The 25,761-nt window shown below is 43.5% G+C and overlaps 1 protein-coding gene across 2 annotated transcripts in view; it reads left to right on the top strand.

Moving 5' to 3' along the window:
- Window positions 1–25,761, top strand: part of pgap1 (post-GPI attachment to proteins inositol deacylase 1) — a 154,362-nt gene that overhangs the window by 95,482 nt on the left and 33,119 nt on the right. For both annotated transcript variants that reach the window (XM_055637794.1, XM_055637795.1), the window contains 4 exons: window positions 2,693–2,828; window positions 18,784–18,834; window positions 22,573–22,850; window positions 23,106–23,210. In XM_055637794.1, the coding sequence (XP_055493769.1) occupies window positions 2,693–2,828; window positions 18,784–18,834; window positions 22,573–22,850; window positions 23,106–23,210 (570 nt within the window). The remainder of the gene's footprint in view (window positions 1–2,692; window positions 2,829–18,783; window positions 18,835–22,572; window positions 22,851–23,105; window positions 23,211–25,761) is intronic.

Here is a 25,761-nt window from a genome sequence, read left to right as displayed (position 1 = left end):
CCTTCCTTATCTGAATCCACATCAGCACCCTAATGTTTCCATTACACCTCAAGCCTTTGTTCTATCTCCACCTATCTGCCAGTCACCCCGCCTCACCAGAATCCACCTATCACTTGCCGGATTTGCCACTCTTTGCCCTTCCTCTGACCTTTACCAAACTTTGTCTGTCTACTCCATCGGCGTGAGCTGATCCATCCTTCTGGACAACTGCTGAGTTCCTCCAGCACTTGCTTTTACACATGCAGGACTTTAATCCCACCATGCAAATCGCAACATACGTTGTACTGATTTTGGAGTTGATTTGTGCTAATAGAGTAGTCCAGTTTCAGAGCTTGTATTTTGAGTTAAATTGAGGCCTGATTTGCCATTTGAAGTGCACTTGAAATATCCCAGAAGCAAAGAATCTTTGCTTGTGTTCGCAGGTATCGTTTGAGAATATCTAAAATTAAATAATTTATCTGTCAACAAACTAATTCCCGAGTTTCCTATGTAATGTCAGTGACCACAGTTCCAAAGTACTTAATAGGTTGCAAATTGAGGTGGCTGTAGTGAAATTATTAAAGCGGTTTTGTGAAAGACAAGGTTCTTTCATTCTAGCCATTACCACACCAAGCTTAGCATAAAATTGAACCCTTCCACTGACATATTAATTCATTTTCCCCAGTACTGTAATTAACAATGAACTGTTTAAGAGTCTTATGGATGCATCCTTCTTATTTGCAAATGCAATTACAACTCTTGGCAGCCTGCCATTTCCATTCACTTTGTGACATTAAAATGTTACTGCTCTGCTACTGCACAGTAATCCATGAAATCTGCAACATATTTTGTTGAATTTATTTTGAAATTACAGAGCTAGGTTGTAACTATTGGGGTTTGATGCTCCCTCTCTTTTTCTGTGCCCACTTTCCAATCAATGTTTTAATTTTGTGGTTTCTATATTTTACTCGCCCAATTTCATGTCTCACCCTACAGCTCCTTGGGGGATCTAAAATATTTTCTTAAGTAGATGAGTGGCATGCAGAGGAACAATGGGCACAAGTAATATACGAATAGCATGAGGTCCATAAATTATCAAGAAAACAGTTCCAAAATAAAGGAATGAGGAAGAGTCAGTGGAAGCATGAAAGGCAATAAGATAAAATGTAAGACAAAAAAAGCATTGAACAAAAAGAGAGGAGCGGCACCGTGGCGCAGCGGAGAGTTGCTGCATTACAACGCCAGAGATCTGGGTTCGATCCTGACTACGGGCGCTGTCTGTACGGAGTTTGTACGTTCTTCCTGTGACTGCGTGAGCTTTCTCCGAGATCCCCAGTTTCCTCCCACGATGTACAGGTTTGTAGATTAATTGGCTTGGTATAAATGTAAATTGTCCCTAGTCTGTAGGATAGTGTTAGTGTGCGGGTGGTTGCTAGTCGGCGCGGACTCGGTGGGCCGAAGGGCCTGTTTCCACGCTGTATCTCTAAACTAAACTAAAACTAAGCTGAACAAACGGGAGACAATTATGGAATGCAAAAGTTTATTTTTGTAAAAATGTGTTGTGAGGTCAGGTTGGTCAAAACTTCTATTGAGCTCAAGATTCAAGATTCAAGAGTTTATTGTCATGTGTCCCAGATAGGACAATGACATTCTTGCTGAATCTGAGAGTGGTTTAAACCTTTTGTGAATGAGTTGATCGCATGTTTACTGCAATAATAAAAGAATCAAGTGGCATAAGGTTATTGCCATCAGTTTGATGACCCCGTGTCATGCTTGCTCTTTCCCCAGCTATGTGTAAACAAAAGGATTTGAATTCTTCCGTTGCTTTCTGAATAATGGTGTCATTTTTTAGGACTGGCATGTATATTTGTCAGTCTTCAGTGGATTGTGATGAAGTGAAGATTTCCTATCACATTTCTGCTAGCTGCAGATATTGACCCTCATGTTAAACACCAGGGCTTCTCAATGAACCCAAGGGTCACACAATAGGGTGACAGGGTTCAGACAATAGACTCTTCATCTTTATTGTAGACTGGTGCTAAAGTATACCTTTCCCTGATAGTGCTTAATAGTTAGAATTTTTGAAATACCATTTGGTTTGCCGATATTTAGGCTCCCTTGGGCACGGGTCCCCAATGTGACACTTACATTTATGGTTCAGTGAGCTGGCCCGAAATCAAACATTCGCTGGTTTAATTTAATCAACTCATTTGAATAATTCTGAAAATTCAACTGTTGCAGATTTTAATTGTTTACATTATAACTAATGTTAATTATAACTGATCTGACATATATGTATTGGACTAACCAATAATAGCCAGAGAGATGCGTGTTGAAATGAATTGTATTTATTACACACAGTGGTGAATGCCTGGAACACACTGCCAGGGGTGGTGGTGAAAGCAGATATGATAGTAACATTTAAGAAGATTTTAGATAGGTGGGAGATAGGATATGTAGAGAATGGTGGGATATAGATCACATACAGGCAGACAAGATTGGTTTAACCTGGCATCATGGATATTGTTGGCCAAATGGCCGGAGTGGTGCTGTGTACTGTACTTAAGAAATAGAATGTTCTAGAAAAAGGGAACCTGCTCTTGAAACAACTAAAATGTAAATATTGTAGGAAGATGAAATCAGAATTTTATATTAAGTTCTTGATGTGAATTTGCCACGGCTCGACTGTAATTCATTGTTCTCATTCTTACAGGCCATCAGTTGTTAAAAAAGAAAATGGGCTGATAAGTCGTCAGAGTTCTTGTGTTGTGATTTTCTTCATCATTATAATCTGGACGACCTGTGGTGCTGTTGCTCTCATATTTGGTTACTTCCTCTATCTTTTAAAGGTAATATTTCCTTATTCATTAGTCATCATATTAAATCATTCGCTGATGATCCATAAGGTAACTTTGTGATGAAACCAGATCAGTTAAATTTCCATTGCATTTGATCAATGACAAGTGTTTACTTTTTAACCGTGAAGAAAACAAAAGTAATTATATTCTTGACCAAACATTTTTTAATTGCATGACTTTACTTGCTGGTAAAAAAACACTTAATTTGTGTACAATGTTTAAGAAAGAACTGCAGATGCTGGAAAAATCGATGGTAGACAAAAATGGTGGAGGAACTCCGCGGGTGAGGCAGCATCTATGGAGCGAAGGAATAGGCGACGTTTCGGGTCGATACCCTTCTTAAGACTGATGTGCGACCCCAGTCTCGACCCAAAATGTCGCCTATTCCTATCCATTGATGCTGCCTCACCTGCTTAGTTTCTCCAGCATTTTTGTCTACTTTTTGTATAAAATCAGAGAAGCTGCAGAAAATGGACGTATGAAACAAAAATTGAAAATGCTGGATACATTTAGTAAATCAGACAGCATCTGTGGAAAGAGAAAAACTTACTGCTTCAGTTCAGCTCCAACCAGATTCCATGAACAGATAGAAATTCCGCACATCTCCTTTCAGCATTTTGAAATACCACTTCCTCTGTGACATCTTGGTGCACTCTTCCGTCCCTGTCCATCACTGCCATTCTTCCATCCTGCCGCAGGAGTTACAACACACAGAAACATTAAAAAATAGGTGCAGGAGTAAGCCATTCGGCCCTTTGAGCCAGCACTGCCATCCGATATGATCATGGCTAATCATCCAAAATCAGTACCCTGTTCCTGCATTTTCCCCATATCCCCTGATTCCGCTAGCCCTAAGAGCAATATCCAACTCTCTCTTGAATACATCCAGTTAATTGGCCTCCACTGCCTTCTGTGGCAGAGAATTCCACAGATTCACAACTCTCTGGGTGAAAAAGCTTTTCCTCATCTCAGTCCTAATTGGCCTACCTCTTATGTGGTGGAAGGCAATACAGTTCACACAGTCCTCCTCCTCCTCCTCCCTTGTTCACCCGTGGTCGGGGCCCTGACCCTCTGTAGTCGCCGCTACGGACGGCCCGATGTCCAGCGAGCCCCCCCGGCAAAGGGACGACCCGCTGGGTAGCGCCACCGGAACTTTATAAAGTATATAAAATTCTAAGAGCATAGATAGGATGGACAGTTAAAACTTTTTTCTCAGGATGAAGATGTCAAAGTCAAGAGGTCATGGCTTTATAGTGAGAGGGACAAGGACATTAATTTAACTCGGTGACATGTTCAGCACAATATTGTGGGCTTAAGAGTATGTCCCTGTGCTTTAGTGTTCTATGTCCTGTTATCTATGTTCATGCTTTGATTGGCTTTGTTGAAGTTATTCTCAAGTTTGGATTGTTTTCTCTGGAACGCCAGTGGTTGCGGGGAGCTTAATAGAAATATATAAAATTATGAAAGGCAAAAATAGGGTAGACAGTCAGAATCTTTTTCCTAGGATGGAAAAATCAAATACTAGAGGGCACGGTTTTATGGTGAGAGGAACAAAGTTTAAAGGAGATGTGCAGGTCATCTTTTTAACACAGGGTGGTGAATGCCAAGAACATGCTGCAGTCAGGGTTAGTGATTGAGAAAGATACAATAGTGTATGTATTAGGCTTTAGGATAGGCATATGGATATGGAGGGAATGGAGGAGTACGGATCATACACAGGTAGATACGAGATGGACTTAGCATCATGTTCAGCATAGGCATTGTGGGCCTAAGTGTTATTGTGCTGCACTGTTCTATGTTCTATTTTTACATTATAAAAGTGGGATCATATCAACCCTTCAAATTTAATCAAATATAATAATTCTGATTTACCTTTTCTTTGCAGTTAATTATCTTGCACGCAACACAAAATGAGACAGTCCTCATGATTAAGCGTTACCAAGGCACCAGACAGATAGATGACAGGTTCCATTGAGTTATATATATTCCACTATTTTGGTTCTGTAGTTCAGCATTCTGTAGTCTGTTTTGATTGCTCTCCCACAATAGTTCGATATGTTGAGTAAGAATCAAGCATCTTGGATTCTCAGCTTTAGTTTTAGCAATTTCATCATCATTTGTCGCAGAGTTGCATCACGCGCAAACAGAATCCTTCCCGTCCATCATGTCCCTGCCCTGCTGCACTAATCCCATTTGGCTGTATTAGGTTAAGATCCTTCTAGGCCAGGGCTATTTATGTGCATGTCAAAAAGTCTGCTGATTCTAGCAATTATATCTGATTCCACCTCCTCTGGTCGTGAGTTTCAGATATCAACCACTGTGTCAAACATCTCCCTTAAATCACCTTTAAAACTTCTTCCTCTCAACTTATACCAATCGCCTCTTGTTTTTGATACCCCTGCCCTAGGGGAATTATTCTGACCGTACTACTACCGTACTCCTGTCTCTTATAATTTTATAGACATTTATCAGGTCAGCTCCCAGTCTCCTTTGCTGGTTTAAATCGAAGACACAAAATGCTGGAGTAACTCAGCATCTCTGGAGAGAAGGAATGGGTGACGTTTCGGGTCGAGATCCTTCTTCAGACTGATGTCAGTGGGGGGTGGGCGGTGAAGCACATTAGCCTGCAGTTAGCTTACCCCTGCTGCTCTTCTAACATAAAGGAACAACATTAACTATCTTCCAGTCTTCTGTCACTTTACCTAATGGAGATGTGCTAATCTCTATAGGGGTCCCAGCAATCTTTTCACTTGCTTCCCATACCAATCTTTGATAGATCTCGTATAGCCCTAAGGATTTATCAATCATCCAGTAAAGTCTAACACCTCTCCATTCTCAATGCTACCTACTCCAATCTGTCCACATACTCCTCTCTGAACTCCCCATCTTCCATTGTCTTGTCCTTGGTGAATATAACAAACTTATCAACTCATATTAACAAACTCATCAAGAAGGCTGGCTCCATCCTGGGCAGGTGGTCTTGGAGCGGAGGATGCTCCTCAAACCAGCTTAGACAATACAGCTCACCCCCACCATGACACACTGGTCAACCTGAGGAGCACCTTCAGCAACAGACTGGTTCCACCAAGATGCAGTGCAAAACGCCACAGGAGATCCTTCTTCCCTGTGGCTATCAAACTGTACAACTCCTCCCCCTTCTGGCGTGGGGTAGACTGACACTCCTCCCCTCCCCCCCCCCACCCTCTCCTCTACAATCTTTGCACATCTCCAATCCTTTCCACGCGACATTTTAATTTCATATTTCATGTATTTTATTTTATGACTGTTGGCAGATCAATTTCCCTCCTGGGTTAAATAGACAATAGACAATAGGTGCAGGAGTAGGCCATTCGGCCCTTCGAGCCAGCACCGCCATTCAATGTGATCATGGCTGATCATCCAAAATCAGTACCCCGTTCCTGCCTTCTCCCCATATCCCCTGACTCTGCTATCTTTAAGAGTCCTATCTAGCTCTCTTTTGAAAGTATCCAGAGAACCGGCCTCCATGCCCTCCGAGGCAGAGAATTCCACAGACTCACAACTCTCTGTGCGAAAAAGTATTTCCTCGTCTCCGTTATAAATGGCTTACCCCTTATTCTTAAACTGTGGCCCCTGGTTCTGGACTCCCCCAGGTATGGTCTCACTAGGGCCCTATACAACTGCAGAAGGACCTCTTTGCTCCTATACTCAACTCTTGTTATAAAGGCTAACATGCCATTCACTTTCTTCACTGCCTGCTGTACTTGCATGCTTACTTTCATAGACTGATGAACAAGGACCCCCAGTTCCTGTTATACTTCCCCTTATCCCAACTTGAAGCCATTTAGATAGTAATCTGCTTACCTGTTTTTGCTACCAAAGTGGATAACCTCACATTTATCCACATTAAACTGCATCTGCCCACTTCCCCAACCCGTCCAAGTCACCCTGCATTCTCATAGCATCCTCCTCACAGATCACACTGCCACCCAGCTTTGTGTCATCTACAAATGTTACTTTGAATGCCTTCATCTAAATCATTGAATTATATTGTAAATAGCTGCGGTCCCAGCACCGAGCCTTGCGGTACCCCACTAGTCACTACCTGCCATTCTGAAAGGGATCGGTTAATCCCTACTCTTTGTTTCGTGTCTGCCAACCAATTTTCTATCCATGTCAGCACTCTACCCCCAATACCATGTGCCCTAATTTTGCCCACTAATCTTCTATGTGGGTCCTTATCAAATGCTTTCTGAAAGTCCAGGTACACTACATCCACTGGCTCTACCTTGTCCATTTTCCTAGTTACATCCTCAAAAAATTCCAGAAGATCAGTCAAGCATGATTTCCCCTTCTTAAATCCATGCTGATTCGGACCGATCCTGTTACTGCTATCCAAATGTGCCGCGATTTCATCTTTTATAATTGACTCCAGCATCTTCCGCACCACCGATGTCAGGCTAACTGGTCTATAATTCCCTGTTTTCTTTCTCCCGCTTTTCTTAAAAAGTGGGATAACATTAGCTACCCTCCAATTCACAGGAACTGATCCTGAATCTATAGAACATTGGAAAATTATCACCAATGTGTCCAAGATTTCTAGAGCCACTTCCTTAAGTACCCTGGGATGCATCAGGCCCTGGGGATTTATCAGCCTTCAGTCCCATCAGTCTACCCAACACCATTTCCTGCCTAATGTGGATTTCCTTCAGTTCCTCCGTCACCCTAGATCCTCTGGCCACTACTATATCAGGAAGATTGTTTGTGTCCTCCTTAGTGAAGACGGATCCAAAGTACCTGTTCAATCATCTGCCATTTCCTTGTTCCCCGTAATAAATTCACGTTTTTCCGTCTTCATTGGTCCAACTTTGGTCTTAACTAATTTTTTCCTCTTCACATACCTAAAGAAGCTTTTATTATCCTCCTTTATATTCTTGGCTAGCTTACCTTCGTACATCATCTTTTCTCCCCGTATTGCCTTTTTAGTTATCTTCTGTTGCTCTTTAAATATTACCCAATCCTCTTGCTTCCCGCTAATCTTTGCTACATTGTGTTTCTCATTTATTTTTATACTGCCCCTGACGTCCCTTGTCAGCTACGGTCGCCCCTTACTCCCCTTGGAATCTTTCTTCCTCTTAGGAATGAACTGGTCCTGCACCTGTATTATGATCCTGCCATTGTTGTTCCACTGTCATCCCTGCTAGTGTATCTTTCCATTCAACTGGCCAGCTCCCTCATGGCTCTTTAGTCCCCTTTATTCAACTGTAACACTGACACCTCCGATCTACTCTTCTCCTTCTCCAATTGTAGATTAAACTTGAGCATATTATGGTCACTACCTTCTAATGGCTCCTTAACCTCGTTCCTTTATCAAAACCGGTTCATTACACAACACTAAACACCAGTACAAGCTGCTCTAAGAATCCATCACGGAGGCACTCCACAAACTCCCTTTCTTGGGGTCCAGTACCAACCTGATTTTCCCAGTCTACCTGCATGTTGAAATCTCCCATAACAACTGTAGCATTACCTTTACAACATGCCAATTTTAACTCCTGATTCAACTTGCACCCTATATCCAGACTACTGTGTGGGGGCCATTAGGGTCCTTTTACCCTTGCAATTCCTTAGTTCTATCCATACTGACTCCACATCTCCTGTTTCAATGTCACCCCTTGCAAGGGACTGAATTTCATTCCTCACCAACAGAGCTACACCACCCCCTCTGCCCACCTGTCTGTCTTTTCGATAGGAGGTATACCCTTGAATATTCAGTTCCCAGCCCTGGCCCTCTTGCAGCCGTCTCAGTAATTCCCACAACATCATACTTGCCAGTTTCTAGCTGAGCCTCAAGCTCAGTTTCTTATACTTCACGCATTCATATACAACACTTTGACCTCGGTATTCACCTCCCGTCTCGCACCACTCGCAATTGGCCCTGACCTTACTCTCTTATCCCTTCTCGAACTGTCCTTCCCTTTAATTCGAGTCTTTTGTAACTTTTCCTGTACTCGCTTCCCCTTCAACTCCATCTTTATACTCCCTATTTGTCATCTCCCCCCCCCCTCCCCAGCACTATTTAGTTTAAAAACCCACACGAGTAGCCGTAGCAAACCTGCCTGCCAGAGCCATCGGTCCCCCTCCAATTAAGGTGTAACTCGTCCCTTTTGTACAGGTCGCCCCTACCCCAGAAGAGATCCCAGCGGTCAATAAATCTAAATCCTTGCTCCCTGCATCAGCCCCTCAGCCACACATTCAGATCCCCTCTCTCCATTTTCCTGCCCTCACTAGCACGAGGTAGCGGAACCAATCCAGAGATAACCACCCTAGAAGTCCTGCTTTTCAGTCTTCTTCCAAACTCTCTGAACTCAGATAAAATAAAGTTTTATCATATCGTACATAAGAGGTATTAATTTGGGACTGTGCCCACATTGCCCAGATTCACACATAAATGTGACCCCTTTGATGGCGAAAGAAACCCATTCTTTCTCCGTCTATGCTCTTGGCCCTGATCGAATATAGAATAGGATTGATACGTTTGGATTAAGTTTCATTTGTCAAGGTTCACTTAACCTTTTTCTAAATTCTAAATTCTCCCCTCACATTTGCAGTCCTTACTTAGATTCACATCATCCACAAATAAGACTACTCTCAGATTCTCATATATACTGATTATGAATAGTAATAACCTTGGCCCAAGCCTAATTCTGAGCCAGTTTTTTTATTCCAAATTTTCAAAATTTACCCTGGACATGCACTGACTTCAGGTTGAATGTGAGATTTATGTGGCTGTAGAAGATTGTGGTATGTTTTTCAAGTCTAGCTGCACTATTGTGGTGTTGAGTGATTATATCAAAAAAAAGGCAAGGAGTGGTCCTTCGCTATTTTTCCTTCGCTCCATAGATGCTGCTGCACCCGCTGAGTTTCTCCAGCATTTTTGTGTACCTTCGATCTTCCAGCATCTGCAGTTCCTTCTTGAACAAGGAGTGGTCATGCAGGGTTGATGCTGGCAATCTAACATAAACATAAAATGTTAAGAAAAAGGACAATAGATGAGGTCACAAAAGGAGGAGGTATTGCTATTTGACAACAATTTGTAACTATCGTTCAAATAATCATCAAATTTGCTCCTGCTAATTGATTACGTTGTTTCACAAGGAATACAAGCTGATAGGACTGATAGTTATTGCCCAAACTGCTTTATTACCCATTTTAACGTAAGTAACGTGCTAATCTGTTTCTCACATTCTGCTACCTCCACATTATTTTCCTTCTTCCCCCATTTCCCCCATTTTGGTTTACCTCCCATCTATTGGCACAATCCCTGTATTTGTTATCTCCCTTGCGACCACTGCTTGTTTCCCACAGCTTTGTGATCTTTATCTAAAGAAGATGTATGCCTTCATTTCCTGGGGTCATATTTATTTTCAGCACTAAAAGCCGATCTTTAACATTACTTTCTTTTTGTCCGAGATTATTTTGCTCTATTGTATTACTTCGGGATGGCATATAGGTTGCAATTTTTTTGAGGATGTAAGCATTTAAAATCTTCAAAAACTATCAGTTTGATTTAACCTATCCAGTCAAATGAACCAGAATATTTTATGTTTAATTGAGAGCACCTCATAGATGAAAAGAATTGCGGACAAACCTGGATTTTAAACTAATTTAGGGTAGTTTTAAGGATTATAATATATATATATAAATTATTTAGTTTAATAATCATTATTATATTATAATTATTATATATATATATAATAATTATAATATAATAATAATTATTAAACTAAATAATTTTATTCAATAATCTATCTATCTATCTATCTATCTTATATATATAAAACTCAAATCAGTCCGCCTGCCGCCGTACGGCGTCCGCCGCGCGTTTCTTCCTTTGACGCTCCGCAACTCCGAAACCGGACGCAGGATCGCCGACGTCTTTTCCATTTCGGTAGAGATTTCGCTTTTCTTTCTAACTATCCGCTCCTCGTTACTTTTCGTCGTGTTTAAGTACGCTTTTTTAATCAAATCCTACACCCCCCCCCCCCCCCCCCCCACCTCAATATTTCAAAAGGGAACTGGATTCTCACCCACACAAGCAGCTCCCTGTGAACGTTCCACCGTGTGATGTCACAATGCCCGATGCTCACAGATGGCCAATCGGATTGGATTCATTTACATATGCCTTTGCAGGAGCCCAGCCCATGGTGAACATTCCATCGTGTGATGTCACAATGCCCAATGCTCAAATACATTGTTGCCATAGAGAACGCTCAGTGATTATTCAAATTCTTCACTAACTGTCATTTCTGATTTGCTTGTGAAGTGAAAAGTCCTGAATTGCATTTGTCTGATGCAGGAAGATTGTTCCAGATGTTGGGGAAGTCCAGGACACGCGGGACACAGTTTAAGGATAAAGGGGAAATCCTTTAGTACTGAGATGAGGGAAACATTTTTCACACAGATAGTGGTGAGTCTCTGGAACTCTCTGCCACAGAAGGTAGTGGAGGCCAGTTCATTGGCTATATTTAAGAGGGAGTTAGATGTGGCCCTTGTGGCTAAAGGGATCAGGGGGTATGGAGAGGGGGGGAGCTGTGAGGGGGATGCTAGGAGACTGCAAGGTGACTTGGATAGGCTGGGTGAGTGGGCAAATGTTTGGCAGATGCAGTATAATGTGGATAAATGTGATGTTATCCATTTTGGTGGCAAAAACGGGAAAGCAGACTATTATCTAAATGGTGGCCGATTGGGAAAGGGGGAGATGCAGCGAGACCTGGGTGTCATGGTACACCAGTCATTGAAAGTAGGCATGCAGGTGCAGCAGGCAGTGAAGAAAGCGAATGGTATGTTAGCTTTCATAGCAAAAGGAATTGAGTATAGGAGCAGGGAGGTTCTACTGCAGTTGTACAGGGTCTTGGTGAGACCACACCTGGAGTATTGCGTACAGTTTTGGTCTCCAAATCTGAGGAAGGACATTATTGCCATAGAGGGAGTGCAGAGAAGGTTCACCAGACTGATTCCTGGGATGTCAGGACTGTCTTATGAAGAAAGACTGGATAGACTTGGTTTATACTCTCTAGAATTTAGGAGACCGAGAGGGGATCTTATAGAAACTTACAAAATTCTTAAGGGGTTGGACAGGCTAGATGCAGGAAGATTGTTCCCGATGTTGGGGAAGTCCAGGACAAGAGGTCACAGTTTAAGGATAAGGGGGAAATCTTTTGTGACCGAGATGAGAAGAACTTTTTTCACACAGAGAATGGTGAAATCTCTGGAACTCTCTCCCACAGAGGTAGTTGAGGCCAGTTCATTGGCTATATTTAAGAGGGAGTTAGATGTGGCCCTTGTGGCTAAGGGGATCAGAGGGTATGGAGAGAAGGCAGGTACGGGATACTGAGTTGGATGATCAGCCATGATCATATTGAATGGCGGTGCAGGCTCGAAGGGCCGAATGGCCTACTCCTGCACCTAATTTCTATGTTTCTATGTTTCTATCAGCCGTGATCATATTGAATGGAGAATGGTGCAGGCTCGAAGGGCCGAATAGCCTACTACTGCACTTAATTTCTATGTTCCTATGTGTCCCTCTCCTCACCCCTCTCCCTCTGCCACCCATCTCTCTCCCCCACCCCCTTTCCCTCTCTACCACCACCCCCACCCTCTCTACCACCACCCCCTTCCCCCTACCCCTCTGTCCCTCTTCTACCACTAACCCCTACGCTACGCTAACCCCTACCCCTCCCTCCCCTCCCCCACTCTTCCACTTCTCTCCCATTCTCTCCACCCCACTCCTCACCCCTCTCCCATCCCTCTCTCCCCCCACCCCCCTTCCCTCTCTACCCCACCCCTACAGACCTCTCTCCCCCCACACCCCTTCCCCTATCCCTCTGGTCCCTCTTCCATCACTCTCGCTTCCCCACCCCTCTCCCCATCCCACCCTGCTTTCCCCTCCCCTCCCTCCCCATCCCCCCCTCCCCCAAAGCTCTCTCCCCATCCCTCCTACCCCCCTACCCCCGCTCCCGCCTTTCCCTCCCAAATCTATCCCGTTTCCTCCTCCTCCCTCCCTCTCTTCTCACCTCCCCCCCCGCAAACGCCGTTGGGGAAACAGACCATAGAGGGAGTACAGAGAAGGTTCAACAGACTGATTCCTGGGATGTCAGGACTTTCAAATGAACTGGATAGACTTGGCTTGTACTCGCTAGATTTTAGAAGATTGAGGGGGGATCTTATAGAAACTTAGAAAATTCTTAAGGGGTTGGACAGGCTAGATGCAGGAAGATTGTTCCAGATGTTGGGGAAGTCCAGAACAGGGGGTCACAGTTTAAGGATAAGGGGGAAATCCTTTATGACCGAGATGAGAAAAACATTTTTCACACAGAGAGTGGTGAATCTCTGGAATTCTCTGCCACAGAAGGTAGTTGAGGCAAGTTCATTGGCTATATTTAAGAGGGAGTTAGATGTGGCCCTTGTGGCTAAAGGGATCAGGGGGTATGGAGAGAAGGCAGGTACAGGATACTGAGTTGGATGATCATCCTTGATCATATTGAATGGTGGTGCAGGCTCGAAGGGCCGAATGGCCTACTACTGCACTTAATTTCTATGTGTTTCCCTCTCCCACCCCCTCTTCTCACCCCTCCTCACCCCTCTCCCTCTCTCTCTCTACCCCCCCTTCCCTCTCTACCCCACCCCCCACATTCTCTCCCCCCCCACCCCCCCCCTATCCCCCTTTCCCTCTTCCAACCCTCCCCCTACCCCCCTCCCCTCCCTCCCCCCCCCCCCCCTCCTCCCCAAAGCTCTCTCCCCATCCCTCCCCTCACCCCCTACCCCGCTCTCCTTTCCCTCCCAAATCTATCCCGACCCCTCCTCCTCCCCTCTCCCCTCTTCTCACCCCCCCCCCCCCCCCCCCCCCCCCGCAAACGCCGTTGGGGAAACAGACCATAGAGGGAGTACAGAGAAGGTTCAACAGACTGATTCCTGGGATGTCAGGACTTTCAAATGAAGAAAGACTGGATAGACTGGGCTTGTACTCGCTAGATTTTAGAAGATTGAGGGGGGATCTTATAGAAACTTACAAAATTCTTAAGGGGTTGGACAGGCTAGATGCAGGAAAATTGTTCCAGATATTGGGGAAGTCCAGAACAGGGGGTCACAGTTTAAGGATAAGGGGGAAATCCTTTATGACCTAGATGAGAAAAACATTTTTCACACAGAGAGTGGTGAATCTCTGGAATTCTCTGCCACAGAAGGTAGTTGAGGCCAGTTCATTGGCTATATTTAAGAGGGAGTTAGATGTGGCCCTTGTGGCTAAAGGGATCAGGGGGTATGGAGAGAAGGCAGGTACAGGATACTGAGTTGGATGATCATCCTTCATCATATTGAATGGTGGTGCAGGCTCGAAGGGCCGAATGGCCTACTACTGCACTTAATTTCTATGTTTCCCTCTCCTCACCCCTCTCCCTCACCCCTCTCCCTCTCTCCCTCACCCCCCTTCCCTCTCTACCCCACCCCCTTCCCTCTCTCCACCCGCCCCCTTCCTCCTACCCCTCTCCTCCTCCCTCTCACTCCCCACTCTTGTCCCCCTCCTCCCCTCCCCCTCCCCATCCCCCCCTCCCCACACCCCATCTCTCTCCCCATCCCCCTCTCTCACCCCCTACCCCCCAGACTGTCTCCTTTCCCTTCCAAATCTGTCATGTTTCCTCCTCCTCCCTCTCCCCTCCCTCCCCTCTTCTCCACCTACCCCCCCCCCCCCCCCTCTCCCCCCACCTGTGAGTTTGGGGGGGTGGTTAAAATGAGTGTGATGCCGCAGCCCCTACTCCCCCTCCCCACCACCCCCCCGCAAACGCTGTTGGGGAAACAGACCCAATGGGTCTGCACTTGGTCTAGTATATATATAAAAGTTTGTGGCTGCCGCCTGCCGTCCGGCTGCCTGCTGCCTTTCTTCCTTTTGATTCGCTGCTCCTTCCTGTCAGCTTTCAACACATTTCGAAACAAAGTTGCAAGACAGGAACACTGAACTTTTCACTGCTGCAGCAGGCAGGGGAGGTGCCATTGGATTTTTTTTTAAAGAGGCAGGGCAGTGCTGGAATCTTACTTTTGAGAACGGTTTCAGTTCCATTGGAGGAGACGGGTGCATGGTGGAATATTGGGTTGGGGGATCACACCATTGGGGGAGCAGACCCAACGGGTCTGCACTTGGTCTAGTTAATATATAAAATTCTCGTGCCATCCGACCGGCTGCCGTCTGGCTGCCTTTCTGCCTTTTGATTCGTTTCCATCGTGTGATGTCATAATGCCCGATGCTCGCAGACGTCCAATCGCGATGCCCGACGCTCGCAGACGTCCAATCGGAATGGATCCATTTCCATGTACGGCTTCCGGCCGCATTTCTTCCTTTGATTCCCTGCAACTCCGAAACCAGACGCAGAATCGCCGACATCGTTTCCATTTCAGTAGAGATTTCACTTTTCTTTCTAAGTATCCGCTCCTCATTACATTTCGTCGTGTTTAAGCACACGTTTTTAATCAAATCCTTCCCCCCCCCCCCCAATATTTCAAAAATAAACTGGCATCTCACCCATAGAAGCAGCACCAGCCCCAGCCCCTGATGAACGTTCCATTGTGTGATGTCACAATGCCCAATGTTCACATATGTCCAATCGGAATGGATTCATTTACATATGCCTTTGCAGGAGCCCCAGCCCTTGGTGAACGTTCCATCGTGTGATGTCACAATGCCCAATGCTCAAATACATTGTTGCCATAGAGGGAGTACAGAGAAGGTTCACCCGACTGATTCCTGGGATGTCAGGACTTTCAAATGAAGAAAGACTGGATAGACTCGCCTTGTACTCGCTAGATTTTAGAAGATTGAGGGGGTATCTTATAGAAACGTATAAAATTCTTAAGGGGTTGGACAGGCTAGTTGCAGGAAGATTGTTGGGGAAGACCAGAACAAGGGGTCACAGTTTAAGGATAAGGGAGAAATCCTTTAGGACAGAGATGAGAAAAACATTTTTCACACAGAGAGTGGTGAATCTCTGGAATTCTCTGCCACAGAAGGTAGTTGAGGTCAGTTCATTGGCTATATTTAAGAGGGAGTTAGATGTGGCCCTTGTGGCTAAAGGGATCAGGGTGTATGGAGAGAAGGCAGGTACAGGATACTGAGTTGGATGATCAGCCATGATCATATTGAATGGTGGTGCAGGCTAGAAGGGCCGAATGGCCTACTCCTGCACTTAATTTCTATGTTTCTATGTTTCCCTCTCCTCACCCCTCTCCCTCTCCACCCATCCCTCTCTCCCCCACCAAATTTCTCTCTCTACCCACCCCCTTCCCTCTCTCCACCCGCCCCCTTCCTCCTACCCCTCTGTCCCTCTTCCATCACTCCCCCTACCCCTCTCCTCCTCCCTCCCCACTCTTCCACCTCCCCCCCTTCCCCCTCCGCGCTCCCTCCCCTCTCCCTCCACCCCTCTCCACCTCCCTCCCTCCTCCCCTCACTCCCACCCCCCCCTCCCCCACATCTCTCTCCCCATCCCCCTCTCTCACCCCCTACCCCGCTCTCATTTCCCTCCCAAATCTGTCCCGGTCCCCGTTTCCTCCTCCTCCTCTCCCCTCCCTCCCTTCTTCTCACCCCCCCTCCCCCACCGGTGTGTTTGGGGGGTGGTTAATGTGAGTGTGATGCCGCAGATCCCCCCCCCCCCCCCCAAAACGCCGTTGGGGAAACAGACCCAACGGGTCTGCACTTGGTCTAGTAATAACTAAAACTCATCTTGTTTGTCTGTTTGTACCTATATTTGTTCCCGAAACTCTGCAAAAACAGTACATCATAGTGCAACAATTTTAGGCCCACTTTACTAACCATTGTCCTGCGATGTGAACTATTTCCCTTAATAAACTTTAATTAATTTAATTTTGTTATCTAATATTTCTGTGTTAACTTGACTGGCGTCACAAAGGGCACCAAACGGGTCCACAGTCGCGCATGCGCAGTTGGGGGAGGGTTGCTTTTGCCGATTTTCAGATCACTTTTTTTTAGTGTATTTGTCGCCTCACAACGGGCAAACAACGACTCAATGGGCGTTTCCTCCTATTTTACAAATAGCTCCACGGATCCTCTATTCATTTTATTAACTTTAACTTAATCTCTGCCATCATTAGCACAATTTTGAACACGGCAGTCGCCCTTGCGCAGTGTGGGCTCGTCAGCCACGCATGCGCAGTTTGGTGGAATATTGCGTTGGAACGGGACCCAACGGTTCCGCGCCCCATCTGGTATATAATAAAACTCTCATAACTGGCTAATTTTGATGGTTTGGGATCTGTTTCACCTGGTTTCCTCCGCTCCCACACTGGGACTCTGTCCCAATACTTCCTTTAAGTTGTCCCACTTCCCTCCTTCCACCCACTCCCTTGAATCATACCAGGGCTATATATCCTATGCTCCTTTTAAGCTCACCTGGTTCACTAGAAATGTTGTTTTATCACTGCAGAACATTTTTGATAAAATTAATTCAAATGTTTTTTAAATATCAAAACCATATGTATTCAAATATTTACAATAATAATATTTATCTTGGCTTTATACTCAAATATTTTCAATAATAATAATATTTTAGCTTTTACAATCCTCTGGGATATAAAGTATATTTAAATTTAAATGCTCATACCAATAGATTGGTATGACGTTGCCTATTTCCTTTGCTCCATAGATGCTGCTTCACTCGCTGAGTTTCTCCAGCGAGTTCATCAGAGTTATAGGGAAATAGAATTAAAATCAAAGAGCATGTCAGCCATGACCTTACGAACTCATGGAGCAAGCATGAGGGACTGTGTAATCTATAGTTTCATTTCTTCTTATGTTCATCATGAATTTCCTGAAAAATAAATATAAATTAATCTTTTTTATTGCATACTTTTTATGTTGTGTACATTTTGTTTAGATCCAGAATTATTGCCGTGTCAGTCTTTGTCCAAAAATGTCTCAAGCATTTAAACTGGAGGTATCATTAGTTTCATTTCATGCCTTTTTAGTATATTTAAAAAATATACTAAATATATTTAAATATATTTAAAACATTTTCCTATGATGTTTTATTTGAAATTATTTACCCTTTGTCTTGTTTTGCTCATTTTGGTTCTTTCAGGTTCTGTCTTCAAACTTGATTTCCCTTGTTTTGCTATTTTTAATGTTATAATGCTTAAATGTTCTTCTTACAGCTCTATACTTTCCCCTCTTTCTTTTGATGCTGTCTTACTTCACGTAGACTTTTTAAATTTCTTGATATCCAGGGGTCCCGTTCTAAGTTATCTGATCTCTACTGCTTTAAGGAACTGCTTTAGTCCATCGCTTGGGCGGTTTGCACCCCAGTGGTATGAACATTGACTTCTCTAATTTCAGGTTGTCCTTACTTTCTCCTCCCCTTCTCAGCTCTCCCTCAGCCCTCTGGCTCCACCTCTTCCTCCCCCAACCCCCCCACCCTCCCCCCCACTCTCACATCAGTCTGAAGAAGGGTTTTGACCCAAAATATTGCCTATTTCCTTCGCTCCATAGATGCTGCCTCACCCGTTGAGTTTCTCCAGTATTTTTGTCTACCTTCGATTTTCCAGCATCTGCAGTTCCTTCTTAAACATTTAGTCCATTGCCCTGCAGGTTGTGACTCTTCAAGCGCTAATGCAGGTACTTGTAAATGTGATAACCCACGTTTGTTTATTACTCTTGGGCCAGCACTGATACGGAAATCAGTATGAATATTATGGTCATTGCATTCCAAAAATAATTAATTTGGTAAATATAATCTGAAATACTATATTTAAATAGCAGTTTCAACCATTGTCATTAATGTAAATTGAAACAGCTGAAACATTTTTGTGTAGGTATTCTGACTGAAAGGATTGTATCAAACATTTGTAGATAATAAGAACAGCTTTAAGAAAATATTTAGTTAATGCTTGTTTTTTTTCTCCCTAGGTCATAAGCCTTCAAGCCTCAGTACAAGCGATGAAAGGCATTCTTAATTTGGTATGGCTGATTTGCTTTTAGTACTTGTTCTAATGAGTAGCATGTAGACACTGCTTTATTGTGGGATGGTTCCACTTCTCCTTGGACTAAACAGAATATCTGGTCACTTGCTCCTCTCACTGTACTATTGACGAGGTGTTGCATAATATTTATACTGTGTAAAGTTACAGTAATTTTAATGAAACATTCATTGACCCAGCATGTTAAAGTCTGCAATCAGGTGCAATAAATTGATGCCTTTTTTGTAGAATTCTAGTTTACTAATGCATGTTATCAATAGAAAGAACATGTTCAGCAGACAAGCAAGCTTTATGTAAGAATTTTGAAATTGTGTGAAATTGACAAGAGCTATCCCATTGCCACCATAGGATGGTCATATTCTGCCTACAAACAATTAGGACTAATGGGGAAGGAATGCTGCAATTAAAATTCATATTTACACAGTATTAAATGTTAGAAAATGATGGATTTTGTCAAGACTTTATAATTCCTTTTCACCTTTATGTTGGAATGACGTTGCTTTGGACTGTTGATTGGATCATGCTTTTGTAAGTTCAGAGAACTGGAATATATGTAGGAATTTCATCTATGGAAGATGCCACGTTTACCATTTAAGGCACATGTTGCTGCTTTCGTTTAATTCTGCTTTTCTCCTCAGAAAATGGCAATTTTGACGGATTTATTTTTTCTTCATTTGTGATTATTAACATACAGATTTTTCCATGAAATCAAATTGATTAGTTATTGCTTTTGGCCTTTACAATGAAAAAAAGAGTTGGTTATTGTTGCATGTAATGGGCACTGGAGACTAGTTAACGACGTTGATGTGCTTTCACCTCTTGGGAGGGGATCACCCGACACTTGTGGAACATCCTTCTGCAAACCTCACTTTCAATGAAAGTCAAGTAATTCCTTTGATAGTACACAAAAAAGCTGGAGAAACTCAGCGGGTGCAGCAGCATCTATGGAGCGAAGGAAATAGGCAACGTTTCGGGCCGAAACCCTTCTTCAGACCCTTCTAAATCCTTTGATAGATGGGTGATCCACTCTGTGGGTTTACAGAATGCTGTGAAATTAGTCCTGTCCTTCCTTTCAACATCTGAAAACCTCGAGTCTATCCATCGGATGCACACTGAATCCCCAGAGTAACTGGCAATAAGAGTCCAGCATCTCTCAAACTACTCACCCATTTATCAAACTACTCGTCACAAGCTACTCACCCATCAAGCACCAGCGACACCACTTGTGGAAGTATCTATTGGTCCCACAGTGGCCCCATCAACCACCACATTCAGCATATGCAGAATGTTCGTAATGGGTCCGTAGGAGTCCGTAGATATATCGTAGCGGCTCGTTATGCTAGCCATAGGTACTCGGGGCATCCTCCCGACTTTTTTTTACTCATAGACATTTTTTATCAGGCTGGAAAAAACGTCCCGACTTACCTGATGCCCCGAGTACTTACGGCTGGCATAATGAGCCGCTACAATATATCTACAGACCCGTTACGAACATTCTGCGAGTTTGAATCAAGGGGAAAACTCGGGAGAATTTGTGAATAACTCGGGAACGTGGGACAGGCCCTTTAGTGGTATCTTCAACACAGCAATGTACTACTATCCTCAAGTTGCATCTGCAGCTGTGGAAATACCTTTCTGCTTCAGTAACCATATAAGTCTCTGTACCTACTACCCTTCTGACTCTCCTTTCTGCCTGTTAAGCAAAGCCACCAGTAGTCCGTTGAACTGGGGTCTGAATGCATTACAAAGAGGAACCTTCCTTTCACATAATTATTAAAAAGAACTGCTGGGCCTGTGTTGTCTTTATTTTCAATCTCACTGTCACCCAGTGCTCTCTGCCTGAGATGTGTTAAGCCGCACAGTTACTGCCTTCTGAAGTGTTCTGTCCACAAACACTCTACCTCACAGGTGGATTGTCACATCCATCACCGTTCACAGTCTAGAGGTTGGAGATTAAGCTCCTCCAGTTGATGATACTTTAGTTGATCAGTGTAGAGACACAGGCAGAGCTTTCCACTCATCAGAGGTGCCCTGCGTATTAATTTACATAACAGATTTATAGTTTTAAATCAGTACACATTATTATTATTATTTATTATTATTGCACTATTTTGGGTTTTTTTGAGCATGTGTATAATATATATACACACATGCTAAAAAAACCCAAAATAGTATATACAGGTGCACAACCTTTTATCCGAAAGCCTTGGGACCAGACACTTTTCGTAATTCAGAATTTTTCGGCTTTCGGAATGGAAGATTTTTAGCGTAGATTTTAACGGCTGGCTCAGTGGTAGAGTGCTCGGCTCATATCCGCAAGGTCACGAGTTTGCGCCTAGATCCCGGCAGTTACTCGATCGCGAAATGTAGTTTTTTCTTGCAAAAGGAGAGAAGGGAGGGTTAGGCTATCATAGATAATCTTAGTGCGGGAGACAAGTGTAGGAGAGGTAACTGTGTGTGGGCATTTTTGATTGCCCACGCTGAAAAGCCTTGTCCTCCCTTTCTCCAACTCCAGAGGAATCCGCTTTGGGCCGCTACACAAGTGGCAGTACTATGCGCCCCCTTTCATATTCTCTGGAGTTGGAGCGGGGCTGGGCTAGCAAGTGAGTCTCTGGGATTCCGTGCTTGCAGTGGGCCTGTTCTATCGATGGGGACGCAGCTATGTGGGCGAACTGCCACTAAGCGGCCCATCGGGGACTTCTGGTGACGTCTCTCAGCTCCTGTCCAGGGGGGTGGCCGGAGACGTCCCACAAACCCAGCGTGTTCTCTTTTCTCTTGACATCTGGCGTGGGTCCACTGGGATCACTTGCTTGCATGGGCCTGTTTCCCGGAGTCTGACTGGCACTAGCTCCGTTTTGCAAAACCCCCGCGCCGGTGCAATGGGCGGGGAGCTGGAGAGGGGACAGGGGTCACGACACAATTTATAGGTTGAAACATAAGGGGAGCGAATCAGTTAAAAGCATTCTGTCACTAGAGAAAAGGACCTTTTTAAACTCAGCGGGGAACACTAAATGTATCAATTCCAAAGTTTACTTTAGTTCCGTGAACTTACTTTTATTTTAGGACCGACCGGAGGTTCCGCTGTCACCTCTGCGGGCCGCCCTTACAACGTGGAAAACTTCGGAGGCCCTTCGGCCTATCATGTCCAGGTCGACCAACGATCCCCATGCTCTAGCTCTATCTTACATACTTACATAACCATTTACAATTCTACCAAAGCCAAATTTACCTAGAAACTTGTACATCTTTGGAATATGAGAAGAAACCAGAGCACCCGAGGAAAGCCCATGCGGTCACAGGGAGAACGTAAAACTCCATACAGACAGCACTGTCAGGATCGACCTCGGGTCTCTATTGCTCTAAGGCCGCAGCTCTACCACAGTGCCACCTTACCGCCCCGCACAACAATTTAGTAAGAATGGGAAATATGCAAAACATGCAGATTTTTTCCAGTTAATGCATTATCAGAGAGTATGCATTAATTTTATCACCTTGTTAACTTAAATGAACCAACTTTGCATTTCTGTATTGGAGCAAAATATTCCAAATTTTGCAGTTAAGGAATAAGTTCATTTTTACTGAAATTCAGGCAAGCCTTTATCAACAGCTGTTCAATGGTTCTCTCGTTTGTGTTCAACGTTTTTAAAAGATTTCCTTGAGTAATATTTCTTACCTTGTTATAAACATTTTGGTAACAAACAGATTTTCTGGTTTGCAGGCACCACGAGTGGAAACTGTGGAAAAGATTCCAACGTCTCCCAGTGTAAAGGAAGAGGAAGGAGAAGGGGAAGAGGAAGAGGAAGACACATCTGGAACGGCTAGCGATTCCCCAGAAGAATCAGATCGGCTGAACCTAGAGTGTCCAAATTGGCTCTCACTTTCAGATGTTGATGATGCAGTGGACACTCTAAAGATTTATATTACAATCCTGCATCTACTGAACTGGATGATGCTATTTAGTGCACCATCATTTATTTACTGGTTGAAAAATCTCAGGTAAGTGCTGTTTTTCCAGCAATTTGGGTGACTGCAAGAAAAACAGCACAGATAAGATGGGAAAGAAAATCTAATTCATCAGTTGATGATTCAGTATTGCAGTGAATTTTGCAGATTGTTATTATTTGAGGAGATGCAATGGAATGTTGTTGCACAGTATTGTGCAATGACAATAAACGTATTCATTCATTCATTCATTTTCCTCTTCCCTGATCTCAAATATTATTTCAGTAATATTTTTGTTTCATTAATCAGGTATGCCAGAAGACTCAATCCTGACCCTTGCGATATTGTTGCAACCATCCTTGTATTAACGATGGGGATTCTCATTAATTCACATTCAACGTCTGTTAAGAGAAGGTATTTTTATTATTTTTCAATTCCAACAACTTGTTAGCAAAGTACACCGTGAGTTTTACACTGGACTTACACTTGTTCCTGATACTGTACTTACGGGATATATTTTGAAGAAGGATATCAAAACCTCTACAAAAACTTTTGCAACTCTTCTAAAACAGGGACTTTTAAAATTTGTAGGAAAGAACTGCAGATGCTGGTTTGAATCGAAGGTAGACACAAAATGCTGGAGTAACTCAGCGGGACAGGCAGCATCCCTGGCGAGAAGGAATGGGTGACGTTTCGGGTCGTGACCCTTCTTCACGCCTGAAACGTCACCCATTCTTTCTCTCCAGAGATACTGCCTGTCCTGCTGAGTTACTCCAGCAATTTGTGTCTACCTTCAACTTTTAAAATTTGCCAGCTTAGATATTGATGTGCAATTGTAAAGAATGCAGCCCCACAAAAGCATGTGGTAACTATAGAGCACTGAAAGGGGAGAAACCCTTAAGAAGTATAGAGTGTGTTGAGGGTAGAGTGGTACTTGGAAAATTAAGAGGACAAAGGGGGGGGCACAAAATATCACTGGCAGATAGGTTTAAATAAAGCCATAGGTCATTTTAGATATTATATCTGTTATTGGAACCAGAGGAAGTTTCAAATGTATACTTTTCATCTGTATTCACCCAGGAGAAAGATATTATAGTTGGAGGTTTCATTTGGGACAGTAAAATTGAAGAGCACATTAAGATTAATCATACTTGAAAGGTTCTCCCCCTGCACATGCTATAACATTAGGCTTAAGGGACCCACTATGGTTCGTGGTCTGGTCTCTGCCTTCTTGTTTTTAGCAGCTGGCTGCTAACGTTGCCAGCATTCGGCTGGTTTGTTTACACTAGTCTTCCTAGCGGACTGTCTGGGGCTGATAAGAACTCATTACAGCCAAGGCTGTGTTACACCAATCTGCTCCTATAGCATTTTTGTTTAACCATACTTAATTGATGTTCTTCTGCCCTGTGCTTTAATCCACGAGCCCAGTTTGCAACTTGCTAATTTCTCTAAAGCTACTTTTTCTTTATACCTTGTCGACTTTAAGATATACTATGTAATACCAAAGGAAGCTATTCTTGTTTCACTCATAGTTGGCTTGCTTATTTAGTATCACCATTTTATTAATTTGCTTTGTCTTGTTATTACTATCATCACTACTATCATTACCATTAGAGTTAGCAATGTCATTGGTAGTGCAACTACTATGGCTATAATTTTAACTTTGTATTTATTTAGTTATGTTTATTTTACTTTATCTCTATTTTCTATTTTTCACATTATTATTATCATTGTTATTATTATTATTACTATATTTATTTCACTCCATATAACCATATAACAATTACAGCACGGAAACAGGCCATCTCGGCCCTACAAGTCCATGCCGAACAACTTTTTTCCCTTAGTCCCACCTACCTGCACTCATACCATAACCCTCCATTCCCTTCTCATCCATATGCCTATCCAATTTATTTTTAAATGATACCAACGAACCTGCCGCCACCACTTCCACTGGAAGCTCATTCCACACCGCTACCACTCTCTGAGTAAAGAAGTTCCCCCTCATGTTACCCCTAAACTTCTGTCCCTTAATTCTGAAGTCATGTCCTCTTGTTTGAATCTTCCCTATTCTCGAAGGGAAAAGCTTGTCCACATCAACTCTGTCTATCCCTCTCATCATTTTAAAGACCTCTATCAAGTCCCCCCCCTTAACCTTCTGCGCTCCAGAGAATAAAGACCTAACTTATTCAACCTATCTCTGTAACTGAGTTGTTGAAACCCAGGCAACATTCTAGTAAATCTCCTCTGTACTCTCTCTATTCTGTTGACATCCTTCCTATAATTGGGCAACCAAAATTGTACACCATACTCCAGATTTGGTCTCACCAATGCCCTGTACAATTTTAACATTACATCCCAGCTTCTATACTCAATGCTCTGATTTATAACGGCTAGCATATCAAAAGCTTTCTTTACCACCCTATCTATATGAGATTCCACCTTCAAGGAACTATGCACGGTTATTCCCAGATCCCTCTGTTCAACTGTATTCTTCAATTCCCTACCATTTACCATGTACGTCCTATTTTGATTTGTCCTGCCAAGGTGTAACATCTCACATTTATCAGCATTAAACTCCATCTGCCATCTTTCAGCCCATTTTTCCAAATGGCCTGTAGACTTTGGAAATCCTCTTCATTATCCACAATACCCCCTATCTTGGTATCATCTGCATACTTACTAATCCAATTTACCACCCCTTCATCCAGATCATTGATGTACATGACAAACAACAAAGGACCCAACACAGATCCCTGAGGCACCCCACTAGTCACCTGCCTCCAACCCGACAAACAGCCATCCACCATTATCCTCTGGCTTCTCCCATTCAGCCACTGTTGAATCCATCTTGCTATTCCTGCATTTATACCCAACAGTTTAACCTTCTTAACCAACCTTCCATGAGGAACCTTGTCAAAGGCCTTTAGTAAGTCCATATAGACAACATCCACTGCTTTACCCT

The sequence above is a fragment of the Leucoraja erinacea genome, chromosome 7, assembly GCF_028641065.1.
Source record: "Leucoraja erinacea ecotype New England chromosome 7, Leri_hhj_1, whole genome shotgun sequence".
Taxonomy (NCBI): Eukaryota; Metazoa; Chordata; class Chondrichthyes; order Rajiformes; family Rajidae; genus Leucoraja; species Leucoraja erinaceus.
Note: the sequence above shows the minus strand (reverse complement) of the source record. Positions and strands in the feature narration are given on the sequence as shown.